This window comes from Penicillium crustosum, assembly GCF_028827405.1.
Source record: "Penicillium crustosum strain IBT 35664 chromosome Unknown utg000002l_segment0_segment0, whole genome shotgun sequence".
In the NCBI taxonomy this organism is placed as follows: Eukaryota; Fungi; Ascomycota; class Eurotiomycetes; order Eurotiales; family Aspergillaceae; genus Penicillium; species Penicillium crustosum.
This window is the reverse complement of record NW_026623123.1, coordinates 2898364-2915581: the sequence shown is the minus strand read 5'-3', so window position 1 is coordinate 2915581 and position 17218 is coordinate 2898364. Positions and strand designations below refer to the sequence as shown.

Sequence of the window (17218 nt, the reverse complement as noted above, 5' to 3'; positions counted from 1 at the left end):
TACCCAACCTCTTATGTAGGGCTGTGATGCAGGAACGTGACCTTGGGATGTATCATGTGAGCCCTGTTATCTTATCCTTATCTCCTCACCTCCGCCCCCAGGGTTCAGGGTCCACGTGAGTCAACACAACCTTCCAAGGGAAGGTCAAATCGAAGTTTTCGAGCTTGTATATCCTCTCTCTTTTCCGATTTTGTCTTTACGTTAGCTATGGCGCGGGAAGAGTCCCTCCTACCTCCGCGCCTGTCCTCCGATGACGGCTCGTCGATCCGAAATGAAGAGGACTATGCCCTCCTAACTGGCGAGCGAACGGCCCCCCAAAGCAAGCGACGAGTCTGGCCTTCCTGGCGGGAAATTGGAGTGTTTTCCTGGGCCCTTATTGCAACAATCTTGGTAATTGTGTTGGCCGTGCTCTACCCACACAAGCCAGCGGAGCCTCACGACCATCATTCGTCAAATACAACCTGGGGCCCTGGAGGCAAGCCGACGGGCAAGCGGAACCTGATCTTCATGGTTTCTGACGGCATGGGCCCTACTAGTCTCTCGCTGACTCGAGGCTTCCGGCAATACACACATGATCTGCCATTCGACGACATTCTGGTGTTGGATAAACACTACATTGGGACTTCGCGCACACGGTCAAGCTCTAGCTTGGTCACAGACTCTGCGGCTGGGGCGACGGCTTTTTCTTGCGGTCGCAAGAGCTACAATTCTGCTATCTCGGTGCTTCCCGACCACTCGCCTTGTGGAACTGTGCTCGAGGCGGCTGCGTTGGCTGGCTATAAGACGGGTCTGGTTGTGACTACTCGCTTGACGGATGCGACTCCAGCATGCTTCGCCTCCCATGCCAATCTGCGCAACTACGAAGATCTGATTGCCGCGCAAGAAGTTGGAGAACACCCTCTCGGCCGGGTAGTAGATCTTCTTCTTGGCGGTGGACGGTGCCATTTCTTGCCCAACTCGCAGGCTGGTAGCTGCCGTGGTGATGATCACGATCTGGTCAAGGTTGCTGCTCAGAATGGGTTTGGTTATATTGATGACCGTGCGGGCTTCGATAGCCTTAAGGGCGGCGATAATGCCACTTTACCACTGCTAGGTCTCTTCGCTAGCGGGGATATCCCATTCGAGATTGATCGACGTACTCAAAATGAGACATATCCCTCTTTGGAGGAGATGACTCGCACTGCCTTGAAGGCCTTGAGCAAGGCCACTGAGGACAGCGAGCAAGGGTTCTTTGTCATGATCGAGGGCTCTCGCATCGACCATGCCGGCCATGGCAATGATCCTGCCGCTCAGGTTCACGAGGTACTGGCATATGACAAGGCCTTTGCTGCCGCGCTCGAGTTCTTAGAGAATGACTCCACTCCTGGCGTGATTGTGAGCACATCTGATCACGAGACCGGCGGTCTTTCCGCAGCACGCCAGCTGCACAAGACCTACCCTGACTATCTGTGGCTTCCGAGTGTCCTGGATAAGGCAAGCCACTCTGCCGAATACCTTGCCGCTCAACTAAAAGAATATCTTTCTGGGCCGGGCAAGGACGCCAAGGATTCAGATAAACAGTCTTGGGTCCGGCAAGCTCTTAAGGATGGGCTTGCCATTGATGATGCTACAGACCATGAACTAGATACCTTGCTCCACCCAGTCCCCGATGTCACTGCGGCATATGTGTTCGCGGACATGATCAGCCGCCGCGCCCAGGTCGGTTGGAGTACTCACGGACATTCTGGTAAGATAGTCTCGACCAGTGACCTATGACAATATGCTAATTTCGTTATAGCCGTTGACGTCAACATCTACGCGTCGTCTACCAAGCACGCTTGGCCATTAGTTGGCAACAACGAGAACACGGACGTGGGAGACTTCCTTGCTGACTATCTTGATCTCAATGTCGACAACGTCACGAAGTTGCTACAGGACACCAAGTCTGGAATCTCACAATCATACGATTGGATGGGTGATCGCCTTGGCTTGAACTTCCATACCGAGGGACTAGACACTTACCATGGAGACTTCAGGAAGCGATCTGCCGATGATTGTGGATGTGGTGCTGCACACTAAACGACAGCCACCACTTGGCATTTTTCCTATTCTGTTGGATTTCTGTATTAAGCAGCACTGTGGATATTTCGGGGTTTCATCATTGTCATCATCATCACCATCATCATACATACTTATATGCAATCTGATATCTCATTTCCTCGAACATCCGTGTACAGCTGACACTGATCTTGTCAAACACACATTGGTATTATGAGTGCTATTCCCTCCTTGGACTTCAAGATCACACAGTAAAATCGTCTTCAATACAATTGCATAGTTACATGTCACCTCATCACCAAACACCCTTACCTCCCAAAGCACAAATTGAAATCACAATGCTTTCGCTTTACAATCAGGGCAGTCCTCCACCAAATCCATCATCTGGTGCACGATATTGCTCTCTGAGATGACACTCATATAACCCACACCCGGACGAAGGGTGGCTGATCTCATTGTAATTGTGTATGGCTGGCAGGTAGGACAATCAGGGTCGAATGGCAAATCGTAGTCCCTACGCTGGTCCGGATCGTTGATGCGGTTTAGTTGGAGGAGGGTCTCGCGACAAAAGATGTAGAGCTCGAAGCACGTGTGCTTGCAATTGGAATAGTGGGTCTCCACAAATAAACACATGTTGGTCCAGCTTGCGTCGATAATACACGAGGTTGATTGCTCTATATTGGTGCGGTTCGAGGTAGAATGCCTGTTTAGCTTGTTGGTTGGATCCACTCTCCGTGGATTCTCGGAAGGATTGTTGATTGTGATGTGAGTCTCAAGTGAGCTGTGTAGTTTGAGACTAGCTAGTAAAAAGGCTTCGGTTGTGATATGGCAAATCAGACTTGTGGGTTGAGTGAGATGCTGGATAACTTTGCGTTAGAACATGTCCCAAAAACTGAGTTGGAAATCCGTATACAAAGAAGCAAGAAGTTGCGCAATGATAAAGTAATACTGCCCTTGATAGAGCACCGTGAATAATGCTAGGCCATGTAGCGCTGTGACAATGAAGTAAAAGTGAGCTGAAGCCCAAGCCTTCTATGTTGCTACCCTGTTTACTTCACAGGAAAGAATTAGTGGACTTTACCTATCTACATAACTTTGTTTAGGTCACTCATGAAAGGGGTGGTTGTAAATTATGTATAAATTCTCAAGTACGAGACAAAGGACAAAGACTTTATTAGGAGTAAACAACATTGCTGTAAATGGGAGAGTATGCAGTGCGGATCATATGTTCTACAGATGTCAAGAAAGAAAATGGAAGGATTATTATGGAAGGCAGCATGGTGAGATAAATGCTAAGAGAGTCTGAAGTCAAACATATGTGGCATAGACAAAGCCAAATACTAAATGCCACAAGCGGTGATAGATTCCAATGTTCTTATCCGTGGGAATCTAGAGCATCATATGAAACTATCCTACATGAAAAGTACTCCCTGTTTTTGCTCAACTGGTGTTATACCCTTGTGGTCCCATTCTCATATCGAAGCAATAAAATACTTCGATAACTATTTCCCAGATTGGTATGTAGTTATATACTGAAATAAGAAATAGAAAGGCTGCTTAATGGTAGCTGCATCTCAACATAAAACCGCTATATGGCCAAGGGTCTTCTATGATGAGAGAATTGACTCCATCTATAGACCGCATTGTCCAAGGCGTTTCTTTAGCATAGCCTGATGGATATGGACAGACATGCCCTCTTTCTACATCCTCATCTAGGCAACCTTCTAAGATTGTAGTATAAAACTCATGTGCACAAATGTGGTTGTATCATCCCAATTAGAACATTCGAAGGTCGCGGTTAGCAATTTAGACCAAATGGTTCAATGTTTACCTATATTTGTTCGCCGCGCGTTTCTCTCTTGCTATTTGTTAACATGAAAATAGCCTTCACTTCGCCCAATCAACTTGCTTCATCGTCACCCATTTCACTCGAATATACCCTCGATATCATCGGTAAGGATCACACTCCATCAGCTGTTTGCTTTATCAGTAGATTAACTCCAAAAAGGAAGCAAACACTTCGAAAATGGACAGGTTCCTCCAGGACCCAGAGAACGACAAGCTCTTGAACGAGCACAACCAGGCTCTTGAAGCTGCCGAGGCCGTCAAGGGCATGCAATTCAAACCAAAAGTAACACGACATGAACTCTTGAAACAGTTCGAATATCGACAAAAAATAAATCAAGATCAACAACGAGGCCGAGCTAGATCCAGCACAGTGGATGTCTCCTTTGACCCTCCCATCTATCCACCATGCCTCGCTCCTTTGGAAGACCTGAAAAAGGTCATGTTCAAGGATTTGCTTCTTGAAACTCATCATAGGGGTTCTTACATCCTAGTCAGATCAATCACCGAGGCAGAGAAGATGACTGCAGTCGTGGCCATTGTGGAAGACGAAAAGAAAGATGCGATCCCGCTCCAAATGTTGAACGAGAAGCTCTGCTGCCATGATGGCTCTGTTGGTAAAGGGCATATTTTGCTTGTGAAGGAGCCATACCTGACTTTGACGTCCGTTGGCGAATACGGGGTCAGAGTTGATCACGTTTCTGATGTCTTGTTCATCCCATTGTTCGACAAGATGGTCCCGTCAGCCTGGCGAGAGCAGCTTCCAGAGGATGAAACCTCTCAGTGGATGGCCGGAGCATGGCTAAGGATGGGCAACGAGTATCTCAACCGGGGCAAATTTTACTCCGCCACTGAATAGTAAAGTGTCCCAGTAGGCTATTCAATAGCGAAGAATGCTGACCACAGTGACAGTTACTCCAAAGGATTGGAGCGTTCGCCGACAGAAGAAGAAACGCATTACCTTTTGTACTACCGAGGCCTGGCCTTCTTCCAGGTCGATGAGTGGGATGCAGCTCTGCGTGATCTCGATACCGCTCCAGTAGGTCCAAAATCCGATAAAGCCCTTCGAGGCAAAGCCCAAACCCTATACCATCTGAGAAGGTTTCGGGAAAGCTGCGATGTATTCACAAAACTCTGCAAAAAACACCCCGAAGATGTCGGTGCCAAGAACGATTTCCGTGAAGCTATTTCACGACTTGCAGAGCAAAAGAAGGGCAGATACAACTTCAAGACGATGCAGGAGAAAGCATCGAAAACCTACCCGCCAGTCTTGGACCATGCGACATGGATTGGCCCAGTGAAAGTCCGGCAAACCAAATCCCAAGGGCGAGGCCTATTCACAACAGAGGCAGTCAAGGTCGGTGATTTACTTCTCTGTGAGAAAGCATTTGAATACGCAACCGAGCACCCTAGCAGGCCAAGCTGGGGCAGCAACCTCCATGTCAATACTGAAACGAGGACGACCACCCGAGGAGGTCAACTCGCACTCGCATCGTCGATCATCGAAAAGCTGTACAAGAACCCATCATCAGCATCTGCAATAACTAACCTCCACAGTGCTGGATTCAAGCAGGTCTCAACAGGCCCCATTGATGGCAAGCTGGTGGTAGACACGTAAGTAACCAAGAAAAAAAAACCAGTCCATTCTAAATACCCCAAGCTAACAAATCCTCGTTCCTAACCCGCAGATTTCAAGTCACCCGCATAATCTCCCTCAACGGTTTCGGTAGTCCTACCTCTTCGAGAGGAGACCACATCGACGACGCACTCGATGCAAGCAAGAGCCCCGAAAGGCTGCACAACTGCGGCATCTGGCCCTACGCCTCGATGATCAACCACTCATGCATGAGCAACGTACACCGCGCCTTCATCGGCGACATGATGATCATCCGCGCAGCGACCGATATCCCTTCAAATACCGAGCTGAAAATCTGGTACCTGCTCCCCGCCCCTGAAAACCAGCCCATGGATTTCCGACACTGGGGCTTCGAGTGCTGCTGTGTCATGTGCACTGACATCCGGTCGACTGAGCCCCGCATTCTCTGGACACGGACCAGGCAGCGTGATCAGATTGCTATGGCACTGGAAAGTAAAAGTTGCGAGTACGCTGAGATTCTCATAGAGCGTCTCACTGAGACCTATTCGCACCCTCTGGAACAGGTACTGCGTCTTGGGCTGTGGGAGCCGCTCACTTTAATTGCGGCGGTTTATGACAGCCTAAAGCAGCATGATGAAGCTAGGGAGGCTGTGAGTCGGGCTCTTGCCGCGGTAGGATTTGTGATTGAGGGGGGTGTGGAAGGGCCACTCGTTGTTAAGAAATGGGGGCTTGCTATGGATAATCTTGTTGTTGCGTGGAGGATTCTTGGCAAGTCTCTACTCAAGGTTGCGCCTGAGAGGGCCATGCAGGCAGAACGGTATGCTCGCATGTCTTACATGATTTCTGTTGGAGAGGAGGCAAGCTTTGATGCAACTTATGGAATGAGCTTGAAGGTGGCTCATGAGCCTCGTTCTGAGGAATGCCAAGTGGAAGGCTGGGTAGTTTAGGGCTTGTTTGGGATGTACCAAGAGGCAAACATGGTAAACATGTACTTATGTCGCACATGAAAGGACTTACAACAAGTGGTTACGCGTACAGAGTATTGTAGATTAAGAAACTAGCATGAAATTAGGTTCACAGACTGTACCCACGTATGGCCAGTGCCCACTCGTACACAAATCGGCACAATTTTCCCGCTTCATGGTGCCACATGGCAGGATGTCAGATTTCTGACACGGTTTACTGGTCCACAGATACGCGGCATGACGCTCGTACTTCTTCTTTAAGTACTAAATCCTCAATCTAGTCCTAACTCGGTTATGCTCTAGGGCTGTGGCTTACATCTTGTTGGTCTAACGGTTGTGGGCCCCCCGGGATATCCCTCCCGTCAGTCCCGTCCTGACACTTCCACACTCCACCTTTTCCTCCCTTGTCAATTCTACCCTGTCAATTTTACCTTGTCAATCCAACCTTGTCAATTTTATCCTGCCTTTGAGAAAGTGTTGGCAATATGGTAAAAATGGAAGCAATAGATGAGATCGCGGTGGTAAGTCGTGCTTTTATAATCTGATAGGGTCATGCTCACCGCTCACCTAGGATCCCGATTTCTACACTTTGGAAGATTGCTACAACAGGGATGCGCAGGACCTTCAGTCGTGAGTGGAGTGCCATTGCAAACCATCTATGACAGTATTCTTAAAGTATTCAGCGATACCACCTCCATTGCCTCCGCGATCGCGAGGGGACGGCTAGAGAACGGCCGAAGGTCAGTATACTTCAAGTCATAAGATCGCTTCCTAATACTAACCCTGATATTGTAGATACCAAGCCATTAAAGAAGATGACTACTGGTTAGTTGCGACGAAACAACCTTTTTTTTTACATATACTAACCATATCAAGGGGTCCTTCTGACGAACAGCAATTCGAGGCTTTTGAGATTGGGTAAACTGCATCCCGTCCCCATACCTTTCATTCCTCAATAGCTAGAAAGGCTGTGATACTAACCAACTCAGCCATATGGTGTTTCTTGTGCTAGATTACGATCAGCCAAATCCTCTTTTCCGCGCCCCTATCGGCAATTCGCCTAAGGTGAATTTATACCGAGGCGATCCTTGCTCAAACGTTTCGCTAACCACGCAGTATAGAATATTTTGGACATCGGAACTGGCCAAGGGAATTGGGCAATGTAAGTCCACGAGTAAATCTTCTTAAGAGAACCTCTAACAAGTTCTTAGTGACGTTGCCGATCGCTATCCGTCAGGTACTAGATTTCTTGATTTCAACTCCTTCTATTCTTGACTGGACTCTTCTTAACTAAAAACTAATTAGCTACCGTCCGCGGAGTGGATATCTTCCCTCCGCCTGTGACATGGATGCCACCGAACTGCATCTTCGAGGTGGATGATGTACTTCGCGAGTGGACATGGCGAGAGCCCTTTGACTTTATTCATATGCGCCTAATGTACGGCGCATTCCCTCCTGAGGGATGGCGCCAGCTATACAAACAGGCTTACGAGTGAGTTCCACTCCTCCTTATTAATCGATTGTCCGAAACATCGCGCCCTAATTTCTTTTCTGTTTCGCAATAGCGCCCTGGAGCCGGGTGGCTGGATCGAACAAATGGAATTGGACGTGCGAGTCTATAGTGATGACGGTTCCTTGAAGAAAGAACACCAGCTATATGGATGGGGCGACATGTTTATTAGATGCTCTGAGCGAGCTGGACGCTCACTCAGAACCCACGAAACGATGCGCAACGCAATCCAGGAAGCTGGGTTCGTGGATGTGCATGAGGAAAAGTATAAGATTCCCCTCGGACCTTGGGCTAGGGATAATATACTCAAGGAGACTGGACACCTTCAGCATGGCCATTGGAACGCCGCTCTGGAAGGTTGGGCGATGTGGCTGCTCACTCACTATGGGGAGCCGGTGCCGTGGACAAAGGAGGAGGTGCAGGTGTATTTGGCTAAAGTGCGCAAAGAGCTGAACAATCCGCAAATTCATGCTTATGAACCTGCGTAAGTCTTCTTTCGGATTGCATCGCTGGCTTGGTTTGTGCTGATGAATTTTAGGAACCGTGTGTGGGCAAGAAAGCCTACCAAGGAGGAATTGAAAGTGAAGGCAAATATTAAGGTTGAGAGATCGCCGTAAAGCCGCGTTGAACTTTCTTGATAGGTGGATGTGGTCCTTTTTTTTTTTGCGTTCACGGATTCTGGAAGCGAAGTTTTGTGTGTTGCCGGCTCTTTTTTTGAGCTCTTTCATTTCATTTTGTGTTCTCTACATCTAAGCTTATTGATTATGCAATACTCAGGGTCATGCTGAAAGTAGAAAGGGAAAGCCATGGGGCGTAATTAAAACTGGTATACATGAACAAAAGATCACGGATTTTGTAGCTATTTTCCAGTCATGTGGGGGGGAATCACAAATCATTACCAGAGTAGCGGTACATAGCATAAATCAGAAAGGGGTTGACAGCATGAATCGGCCAAAAAGAAAACGCCGGGTAGGTGTATCAAACATAAATGGAGGGAAATTGCAGATGTGTATGCAGCCGACCGTTGAACATCACAGCCTAATGAAGGAAGAAGGGGAAAAAAGAGATACAAGGAACAAAGTAGTTCATTAGGTGATTTGTTCAAGGCCAGTCAGAGACAGACACCAAGGGAGTTGCACAATAGTCAACAAAAAAATGTACTCAATGCTGTGCAATAAGCATGGCAAGAAAGAAGAATATAAGAGAAAGGTAACAGGGTGATGTATGTATCAAACCAGCAAAAGATTTACAGCGTCACAAGGACAACAAGAGCCACCAGGACGCCGAAGAGCGATCCACGGAGGACATGCTCGTTCTGGCCGGCCGCACCGTTGCCAGTAGCGGTGCCCTGGGTGAAGCCCGTAGTGGAAGTCTCCCCATCGGTGGTGGAAGTGCCAGAGCTGGAACTACCAGAAGAAGAGGTGGTGTTGCTGGTCATGCCACCAGAGCCACCAGAGCCGGTGGGGATGCTGTTGGAGCCAGAGGCGGTTGAGCTTGACTTGTTAGCGCCGAGGTCCATGTCGAGACCGGTGGCACCGAGGGAGGCAAGGACGGTGTTATTGTTGGTGATAGAAATATCGCTCTCCATGGCAGCGGAGTTGGTGTAGAGGTAAGCCTTGCTGCCGGTCTTCTTGGCATCGGAAGGAGGATCGTAGCACTGCACGCTGACCTCACCGACGGTGGCATAGTCGTAACCAACGGTCTTGATGTCCTCGCTGTTCCAGTCGATCTCACCACCAGCCCAGTCGATGGTACCCTGGGCGTTGCTGGCCTGGCCGGCGGGCCAGAGCGACATTTGAAGGCGGGCGGGTGTCTGGGGGAACTCGTACTGCTTGGAGGTCTCGTTGTAGGTGTCGGCCTTCTTCAGGGTGCGGTGAACGACACCGTCGACAGCCCAGTCCACCTTCTCAGGGGTCCAGTCGATCTCGTACGTGTGCCAGTCATTGAAGGTATCCTCGCCATCCACGGTGATGTTGCCGCTGTTGTGCCCTAATTCATCCAATTAGTATTATTATTCAGATCGGATCAGACTTGTCTCAACTTACAGTCCAGAACACCCTGCCAGTAGTAGTTGGTCTGCACGGCGGTCAAATCGGCACCGACCCACTCGTAGTCGATCTCGTCCTTAACATCGGACAGAAGAATGAAAGCAGTCACGACACCCTTGCCGCGGGAACTCTTAAACTTTCCAGAAATCTTGCCGTACCAGATGTAGTGGTTGTTGGCGAAGAGAGTACCGACACTCTTGGCGGGCATAGTCATGATCAGATTGCCATCTTCGGTCTTAACCTTTCCGCTGTAGGTCCAGTCGGCAGCGCTGGCATTACCCAGGTACTTGTCCTGGGTGACAGCATTGTCGAGGTTGTCCCAGGTGTAAGTCTTGCTCTCACAGACGGGCATAGGCGCGCAGGAATCGAGGGAGAACGAAGCTAGAGGGTCGCAACCACCGAGGCAGTAGGCACCAGTACCACACTCACCATATTCTGTATTGGATACTCGGTTAGCTATGAATTGCAATCTTAGGGGGTAAATATCACTCACGGGAGCAGCAAGGGTATTTCTCGTCGCACTGGCTGCTGGAGCTGCAGGATTGTGCGGCGAGGGCGGTCACTGACAGCGAGGCCAGGACCAAAGGTGTCACAAAGCGGACCATTATTATGTATACTGTTGGTATATACAGTGGGAACGACAGAATATCCAAGAATTTGAATCCAAGCCACAGGAAATGAGGGAAAGTGTGGGGAAGCAAAGAAAAGGGGGCAACAATGCAAGTTAATGTGATATAATGTGATATAAACGAGAGGCAGCAAGTGAAGACAAATCCACTGCAAGGGCGATAATTATAACAGCACGAAGGCAAGTTCTCGCTGAAGAAAGAATGAAAACGGAACCCTGGAGGGGAGGCGAATAGTTATTAATATGATATTCCCCTCCCACGGCTCTGAAAACATGAAAACATGAAAACGTGAAATTGACAGAAACTAACCCAATCAGGATGAACTCCGTTCAATCAGGGAAGGTAGGGTCCACGGGTCGGAGTTAAAAAGGGTCAATTTTCTAATTTTCTAACCAAGGAATGGTTCTGATTGGCTGATGGTCCCTTCTATTTATTTATTTATTATTTTCTTTCCCTTTTCCTTTGTGGAGTAGTTCGGGGGATTTCCGTCCGTGCATGGTATTGGGATGGTAATGGGATGGTATTGAATGATCATTCGGGTATTTTAAGGGTCGTTTTAGGGGTCACCTCTGAACAGCTGATGATCTGACTCAGGTGATAATAGCCTCCCCGGGGACCGTTTAATGTGGTATGACAAAGAAAGAAAAAAATAGATACCTCTACAAGGTAATTTAGCCAATTCAACCAATCCTAACGTTGAGTCAAATTAATTTATCGCACTCAAAATACACAATCTATGACCGTTTAAAACTGAGACAGCCCCAGGTGTTTGCAGTCGGAAATTGGTGTAAATTGGACTGGATACAATACTAGCGTAAGCATGGGTACTTTTCCACTTTCCCTTTATCTGCGGAGATAGCACTTTACATTGATCTGCAGTTGAAACAATATCTAACTAGTTAACTACTCCGTACAAGGTTCAATGTGGTACTTCATATGTACTATACCTACTCCGTAGTGAACAGTGCAATTTAGTATACCATGTCTGATGTATATTGTGAGTTGTATACTGTGATACCCCTTTAAATGGGTCTTCCGACGTCCGTTCACTAGGTGTCTTAAGCCGAACCAATTAGGCAGGCCAAAAATAAATGTGACCATTAGGACAAAGAGTAGGAATCAGCCCCAAAATTCGATAATCTTAATCCTGCGCGAGTCTCGCATTAGGCTACCATGGGCTTCCAAGAGTTCTCGCTACGCTCAATTTTCTCAATTTTCTCTCTCGGCGCGCTCGGCACCAAGCACTTGTATTCCGCACTAGGAAGCTCACTTTCGCCCCCAAGACTCTCCAAGACTTTTACCAGTAGAATCTCCTCTCTCCTGCCTATTACAACGGTAATCCCAAACTATCTAACCTTATCTGCCTCGGTTATTAGCCTCGTCACCAGGCACCGGCAGACACACCAAGCACTGGGCAGGCACGCAGATCACTAGTGTCGGGCATGGGCGTAAAATGACAGATCGTGGTTCTTTTGCTCCATTCTCGTTCTCGGTTATGCGTTGCTGAGTGCGGCGATAGGGGCAGCTGATAAGAGATAAGCAAAACCCTGATTAGGTCATATGTATCATATGGATATTTTTACACCCCTTGGCTAGCATCTGGTTGTTTTCAGAAGGTATCCTTCTAGAAGGAATGTGGCAATCCTCGATCTACGCATACATTACACACACATAATTAGATCTACCCCGTACAATATCTTGAGTGTTGTTATGTATGCTGTACACTTTGGAACCCAAGGGATGTGGTACGGGGGGATGTAAGGGGATTTGCTTATTGGTTACTTTTTCTACAATCAAACTGGTTTTTATCAGACATGTATGATGGATGACGTTGTCTGATTTAAAATATGCAACATGTAACACACGTTTTATCCAATTATTATGTTGAACTTCTGCGTCAAATTCCACAACCCAATGTGTTGAGTTGCCTCTTCTAACTTAGCGCCCTTATACATACTCCATAGTACATACCTGTTCGCACTCAAGTTAACTATAGATCTACGTTTAGATGTTTATAGTGTTTTTTTAATCATGCCCTCCCATTGACAACAACAAGGATAGAAAGTAAGCAAGGAAGCACGGGTAGCCCGCATGAAAAAAATATATGGCTTACAGGCGAATTCAGCGCATTAATCCTTTATGTAGGACAAGTATCGGAGGCCAATACCCATTTTATTTCTAATTCTTCATCTCCGTGGATACTCTTATGAGCTATGAAGAATGACTTCTCCGGGAGCACACCCATGCATTGAGTTACAAACAAAAAACAAAGTAAAAGAACCAAAAGAAAATTTCAAATGTGCTCCACTGCCATGATAAATTCCAAGTCTGTTGATCGCTGTCTAGCCGAATCAACAAACTTCCAGCTGGTCTTTTGGTTCTCTGGGAACAATTAGAAATGATTCCATGGCAGCCACAATCCCTGGCAGCAGTTCAACAACTGCCGACTCTTCATCGAAGTCTACAAGCACACCTTGCGATGGTGATGTGGTAGTAATGGATTTGGCGGGCTTGGTGCCATTTGTCTTGTCATCTGCAAAAGTAGGGGTGCTTGAACCCCTACACGTCTGGATCGAAGTAGATAGAGTCGGTACACCCTGGATTTTCCTAGCGGTGCTCCCACAATTTGGTGTCTGACTCTCCGTCGCTGACTGGGGCTTGTAGTTGCCATTACCGGGCCCACGGGTGAATCATCCACGATTATGATGATTGCCACGTCTCGGGCCGGTTGGCGGTTGCTATCAAACGTGGTATTAGTATGAAATGTATGTTGAGTTCGTATGAATCACTTACAGATGGAGGAAGCCGTGCCTCGGGGGGCGAAGGTCGAAGACGGTTATCTTCAAAAACCATGACAAGGGCACATTCAATCTGACGAAGCTCAGCGCTCAACTCCGCCTCGTTATTTCTGGCCATCTGTATGTTGATATTGTTAACATGATTTAGCGAGACCGATGTTGCTAAGAAGATACGACTTGCCCATTGGTGGCTCTCGCGGACCAGATATCGAGCCCTGGTCACTTTTTTCAGGACTTGTTGAGTCCAATGGACCATTGATCGATCCCACGGCATTGTGTTGGGAGAAAGACAGAATATGAGACTGAGGGTATGAGTATCTGACTGCTAAGCAGTCAAGCTGAGAGAAGTGGGGTGTAGAACCAGGAGTTGAGAGTGAGAGGTTTCAGTAGTGAGATATATGTGATTAAGATGCGAAGTTAAAGTATGTGGACGAGGATCAAATAAGATGAGACTAGCTAACGAGGTGAAGTGGGGTTCTGTGCAAAGAAATGAAAGTTGAGATGGCGATAAACATAAGATCAGTGGTGATGGTGCGAAGTAAAGGTCAACAAAGATCATAGTTATCGTCCGAGATGCAGCAGGCAGGAGATTATGCAGATGCTTGATATTAAGAGGCTAGAAATAGGATGCGCAATGTGACGTATATACTAGTTGTACCGACTAATGATAATAAAATCTATGGATGCTTCCAAGATCATAACTTGGGGCTATGGACTACATGTAGGTAGGTATAAAAAGTCATGGGTAAGAAGAAGATGTTGGGCGAAAGATGCTTGACAACACAAGGGCATAAGCATTTGAGTAAGAGGCAACAACGAATAAATAGAGCCCATGATGACATCTACAAAACTGCATTGGTGACGAGACTGTGAGACCGAGGTATAAAATGGGCATTCTTTAGATCTTCCCTCGACCTTCTCATCAGCCATCGCCTTCTACTGCATGTATCTATTCCAAGCAATACCTTGAACGCCTGCATGATTCAACTTCAATTCCTCACTCTTCATTTCATTCCACACCTTCTTGCCAATAGCTTCAACACTTCCCTGCAGTTCCTCGGCTGAGCACCCACCAACTACATAGCTTGATCTTCTGATTACACCTTTACTTCCGCATAACTTCATGATTCTTTTTCAAAATGGCAGCCCGAACATTGGACAGAATGCGCAAGGCTCAGTCTCTCATCCGCGAATGTCATGACTGGGTAAGTCATAGTTATTTTCGTCAGTTTCACCTCAAATTTTGCTGACTTTCTCGATGAACAGCTTGTGGAGCAAAACGAGATGCTACTAGCAGTGGAGATGTGTCAAATAGAAGGCAGCCTTGCACTTCTTTTTGAGAAAAGATGTTTTGAAAATTCGCCATGTCCTGGACTTCAGGAGGAGGATCTTCCCCGCCTTGTGAGTACTGAGTACTCCATGCCAAATAAATTCGCTTTGAATGCTGACATTATGTCAACAACAGCCCCCATTTAATGGCTACCGGCGAAGAAACGGCCGCGGATCCTACAACGGCTACCGCAGAGTTCATCCAGCCAACAGGGGCGGAACGGAAGCCTCCACAGGTCGCGCCGGCGGCGGACAAAATTTCCGGGCTCAGATAACAGCAAGTACCTCTAAGGGTATAACGAGCAAACCGATTTGCCCTGATGCCAACCCAAAGTCCCATCAAGCTCGAGCTGCCGTGACAGGAGTATCGCCACCAACAGGTGTGCTCTTGGATTTCAACGACGACGTGGAATTCGTCCAACTGCCACCAAGTGTGCTAGCCAACATGGAAACAACACAGACACCCGATCTTGGATCAAAAGAAAAGGAGCGCTCAACAGGCTGGTTCGCTACCTACAGCAGCAATCAACCAGCTCCGGGGGTCGAGGTCCGGCTGGACGGTGATGATATTTACCGGACCATTCCCCACACGGCCCACGCTGCCCCAGCAAATCTAGATACCCCTATCAGCAGTAACTGTCCTCCCCCAGCGATTGAAGGTGTTATCTCAGTCTCGTCCCGGCCAGATCTGCCAGGTTCGCCCGCATATAACATCCTTGAGGACGGCTTTCCTCATGCCTCAGAAAATGACCAGCCAGTGAACGAGACCAACGAGAGCAGACAACGGGACTCCAAGAATTGTGAGGAGTCCCCTGTGTTGACCACTACAGGAGGTGTCACCGAAGGCATGTTGATTAATCTTGACGACGACCTGGCCGTCATCCTTCCAGCTGAAACTGACGCCGGCACCGACAATACTATTCATCCAGAAGAAAAGGATGCTCTCGCGACTGGTCTTGATTCCGGAGTTGAGCACAATAATCAACCAGAGGATTTGGAAGATGATGAGATTGTTTTCCAGGGAAATGCAGCAAAGATCCTCGGTCCGAATTTCAAAGCCTTGTTTGTCAGTTCAGACGATGACTCTCAAACCTCTCGCGCTATTGATCTCAAAGCGATTTTTAAGAAATATTCTGAGGTGGTCATCTGTAGATGACCAACTCCCCCAACTTTTTATTTTGTTTCTGCATGGGTTTCTGCATGGGTTTCTGCGATTTATTGCTTTTGTTCCACACTACGTGAAATGTGAAAAGCCAAAAAAAGACATCCTAGGATGACCTTGAGGCTTGTCCTTCTAATTTTCTAGCAGGGCAGTTTTCCTTTTGCTCCTGTTTGTTGATTTTAGCATCTTGTGTGTACTGCTCCGAGCATCCTTAGCATATCCAGGTGCTTGTGGGATGAACATTCCATGATTTCTATGGTTTATGATGAATGTCATGTTCTTTAATACATCTTCGGCTCTTTTATCCCCTCGGCTGTTCTTATTTGTAGCTTATATCCTGTAGTAAATTGCCATCGGTTATTCAGGCATTATCCATGTTGACCAACGCAAACCATGACACTGTCTATCATAAAGGTTTGTATTTAGTAGAATGGATCAATCATTCTAATTTTAATTCAGGAAACACGACGTAGGAAAGTGGAGTGAATTCTTTAGATTTATTAAGGGAGATCTTTGTTATTATTTGACTACTAGGGAGACCGGGGGAAGGATGAATCAAACCAAGGAGTCTACCCAGTATGATGGACCGTAAGAGGCATCATTTATAAGATCACCAAGTAAATACAGTTGAAAGGATACGAGCCAACAGCGTGAAGATCGTGAGACGACAACCCGAAACAGTATAAGATGGACACACAGAAAAGAAATCCAAGCCTTGTGAAATACATAGAAGCCGAAGACAGAGTATAGACAGTATGCTGAGTGCGTTAGCTATCAAAGCAGCCGCCATTGTAACTGGGCGGGAGTGGTTGATGCCTATTGTTTTTAATCCAGCGTAGAGACTGGTGGCAATGAATTATCATATATCTATAGCATAAAGCGTGTGGTTCTCAGTCAATGGGCTCAAATTCTGCAGGCTGGACAAGGCGATATAGATATAAGATTGACTATGGCAATACCAAGTAGAATAGAAACCTGGGGGTGGGTAGGAAGAGTATAATCGCAACGAGAAAGATGCAGCAGATCATGATATAATGTATTATTGGGCTCTTTATCTTCATCTCAATGAATGCTCTTACGCGACCTCAAACGGGTTGAAACAATGTGCTATAAAAGATGTTAAAAGGGGTAACAAAGACTACAGAAAAGACATGACAAAGATAATTGTAAATATGAAGTTGAAATTGCCTTTCTGACTTCCAAGACTAGAAATATATGGATTGTATAGGTGTGATGTGGTTTTATGTCCTAGAAACTGGGCGTCGCCTGTATCTATAGAAAGAGATAGCATGGACTAC

The 17218-nt window shown here is 47.1% G+C and overlaps 7 protein-coding genes across 7 annotated transcripts; 4 read left to right on the top strand and 3 right to left on the bottom strand.

Annotated features, from left to right (window-relative positions):
• Positions 1–207: 207 nt before the first annotated feature.
• N7487_004609 (alkaline phosphatase) lies at positions 208–2058 on the top strand (the record flags this gene model as incomplete). Its single annotated transcript, XM_056872356.1, has 2 exons — positions 208–1726; positions 1778–2058. 2 exons carry the CDS (start codon positions 208–210, stop codon positions 2056–2058), a joined length of 1800 nt encoding a protein of 599 aa, XP_056730076.1.
• Positions 2059–2370: 312 nt separating this feature from the next.
• N7487_004608 (uncharacterized protein) lies at positions 2371–2670 on the bottom strand (the record flags this gene model as incomplete). Its single annotated transcript, XM_056872355.1, has 1 exon — positions 2371–2670. The coding sequence occupies one exon, from the start codon at positions 2668–2670 to the stop codon at positions 2371–2373; it is 300 nt and encodes a 99-aa protein (XP_056730075.1).
• Positions 2671–4063: 1393 nt separating this feature from the next.
• Positions 4064–6426, top strand: N7487_004607 (uncharacterized protein; the record flags this gene model as incomplete). The annotated part of the gene is made up of 3 exons (XM_056872354.1): positions 4064–4740; positions 4795–5496; positions 5571–6426. 3 exons carry the CDS (start codon positions 4064–4066, stop codon positions 6424–6426), a joined length of 2235 nt encoding a protein of 744 aa, XP_056730074.1.
• A 512-nt stretch (positions 6427–6938) lies between these two features.
• Positions 6939–8571, top strand: N7487_004606 (class I SAM-dependent methyltransferase; the record flags this gene model as incomplete). Its single annotated transcript, XM_056872353.1, has 11 exons — positions 6939–6965; positions 7016–7074; positions 7128–7184; positions 7240–7269; positions 7321–7362; positions 7434–7509; positions 7566–7606; positions 7656–7681; positions 7750–7936; positions 8010–8438; positions 8493–8571. The coding sequence occupies 11 exons, from the start codon at positions 6939–6941 to the stop codon at positions 8569–8571; spliced, it is 1053 nt and encodes a 350-aa protein (XP_056730073.1).
• A 629-nt stretch (positions 8572–9200) lies between these two features.
• On the bottom strand, positions 9201–10607 carry utr2 (putative cell wall glucanase (Utr2); the record flags this gene model as incomplete). Its single annotated transcript, XM_056872352.1, has 3 exons — positions 9201–9943; positions 10000–10437; positions 10496–10607. The coding sequence occupies 3 exons, from the start codon at positions 10605–10607 to the stop codon at positions 9201–9203; spliced, it is 1293 nt and encodes a 430-aa protein (XP_056730072.1).
• Positions 10608–12982: 2375 nt separating this feature from the next.
• N7487_004604 (uncharacterized protein) lies at positions 12983–13703 on the bottom strand (the record flags this gene model as incomplete). The annotated part of the gene is made up of 2 exons (XM_056872351.1): positions 12983–13282; positions 13425–13703. The coding sequence occupies 2 exons, from the start codon at positions 13701–13703 to the stop codon at positions 12983–12985; spliced, it is 579 nt and encodes a 192-aa protein (XP_056730071.1).
• An 865-nt stretch (positions 13704–14568) lies between these two features.
• Positions 14569–15914, top strand: N7487_004603 (uncharacterized protein; the record flags this gene model as incomplete). The annotated part of the gene is made up of 3 exons (XM_056872350.1): positions 14569–14634; positions 14696–14830; positions 14895–15914. The coding sequence occupies 3 exons, from the start codon at positions 14569–14571 to the stop codon at positions 15912–15914; spliced, it is 1221 nt and encodes a 406-aa protein (XP_056730070.1).
• Positions 15915–17218: the final 1304 nt, after the last annotated feature.